The sequence below is a fragment of the Elephantulus edwardii genome, unplaced genomic scaffold, assembly GCF_000299155.1.
Source record: "Elephantulus edwardii isolate Elephantulus edwardi_28Jun2011 unplaced genomic scaffold, EleEdw1.0 scaffold00199, whole genome shotgun sequence".
Taxonomy (NCBI): domain Eukaryota; kingdom Metazoa; phylum Chordata; class Mammalia; order Macroscelidea; family Macroscelididae; genus Elephantulus; species Elephantulus edwardii.
Genome location: NW_006399949.1, coordinates 5,031,601 through 5,032,242, shown reverse-complemented (window position 1 = coordinate 5,032,242; position 642 = coordinate 5,031,601). Strand labels below are relative to the sequence as shown.

The window sequence follows — 642 nt, the reverse complement described above, 5'->3', positions numbered from 1 at the left end:
CCAACTGCCAAGCAGCTAGCCGACATTGGCTACAAGACCTTCTCCACCTCCATGATATTACTTACTGTGTATGGGGGATACCTCTGCAGTGTCCGAGCCTACCGATATTTTCAGCGGCGCAGCTTGCGACGCCAGGATGCAGAAGAGCAGAAGACTTCAGGAGTCCTGTAGAGATGCAGAGGAGCCTGAGGCAAGCTATGGAAGGACCTTACCTTCAATCATTTCTGGGTCAGGATTACCTGGGCCTTGATGATTTTCAAACTCTACTAGAAGAAAATGTTGATGTTTTCCCTGGTATTGACAATTAGAGGGGACTTTTGAGTCACAACAGGAATGGGGGACAGAGGTGTACCTACAGAAAATAAAATATTTTATTATGTCTGAAAAAAAAAAAAAAGAGCTGCACTGCCAACCAGAAGGCATGTGGTTTGAATCCACCAGTGGCTCTGACAGAGAAGGATGGGCAATGTCCTCCCATGCAATTTACTGACTCTGAGAACCCATTGGAGGAACAGCTATCAGTTGGTTCCCACTTGAAGGTTCATAACAATAACAAGAACAAAAATAACAAGAGAGACTATAAGAAATCAGAGAAATAAAAAATTGAAATAATCACAGTCTTATGGTAACAGCATGGTCTGA

The 642-nt window shown here is 43.5% G+C and overlaps 1 protein-coding gene across 1 annotated transcript in view; it reads left to right on the top strand.

Annotated features, from left to right (window-relative positions):
• LOC102875999 (cytochrome c oxidase assembly protein COX14-like) overlaps positions 1-171 on the top strand; it is a 10,684-nt gene extending 10,513 nt beyond the window's left edge. Inside the window, exon 2 of the mRNA XM_006897075.1 lies at positions 3-171. Within this exon, the coding sequence (XP_006897137.1) occupies positions 3-171 (169 nt within the window). The remainder of the gene's footprint in view (positions 1-2) is intronic.
• Positions 172-642: the final 471 nt, after the last annotated feature.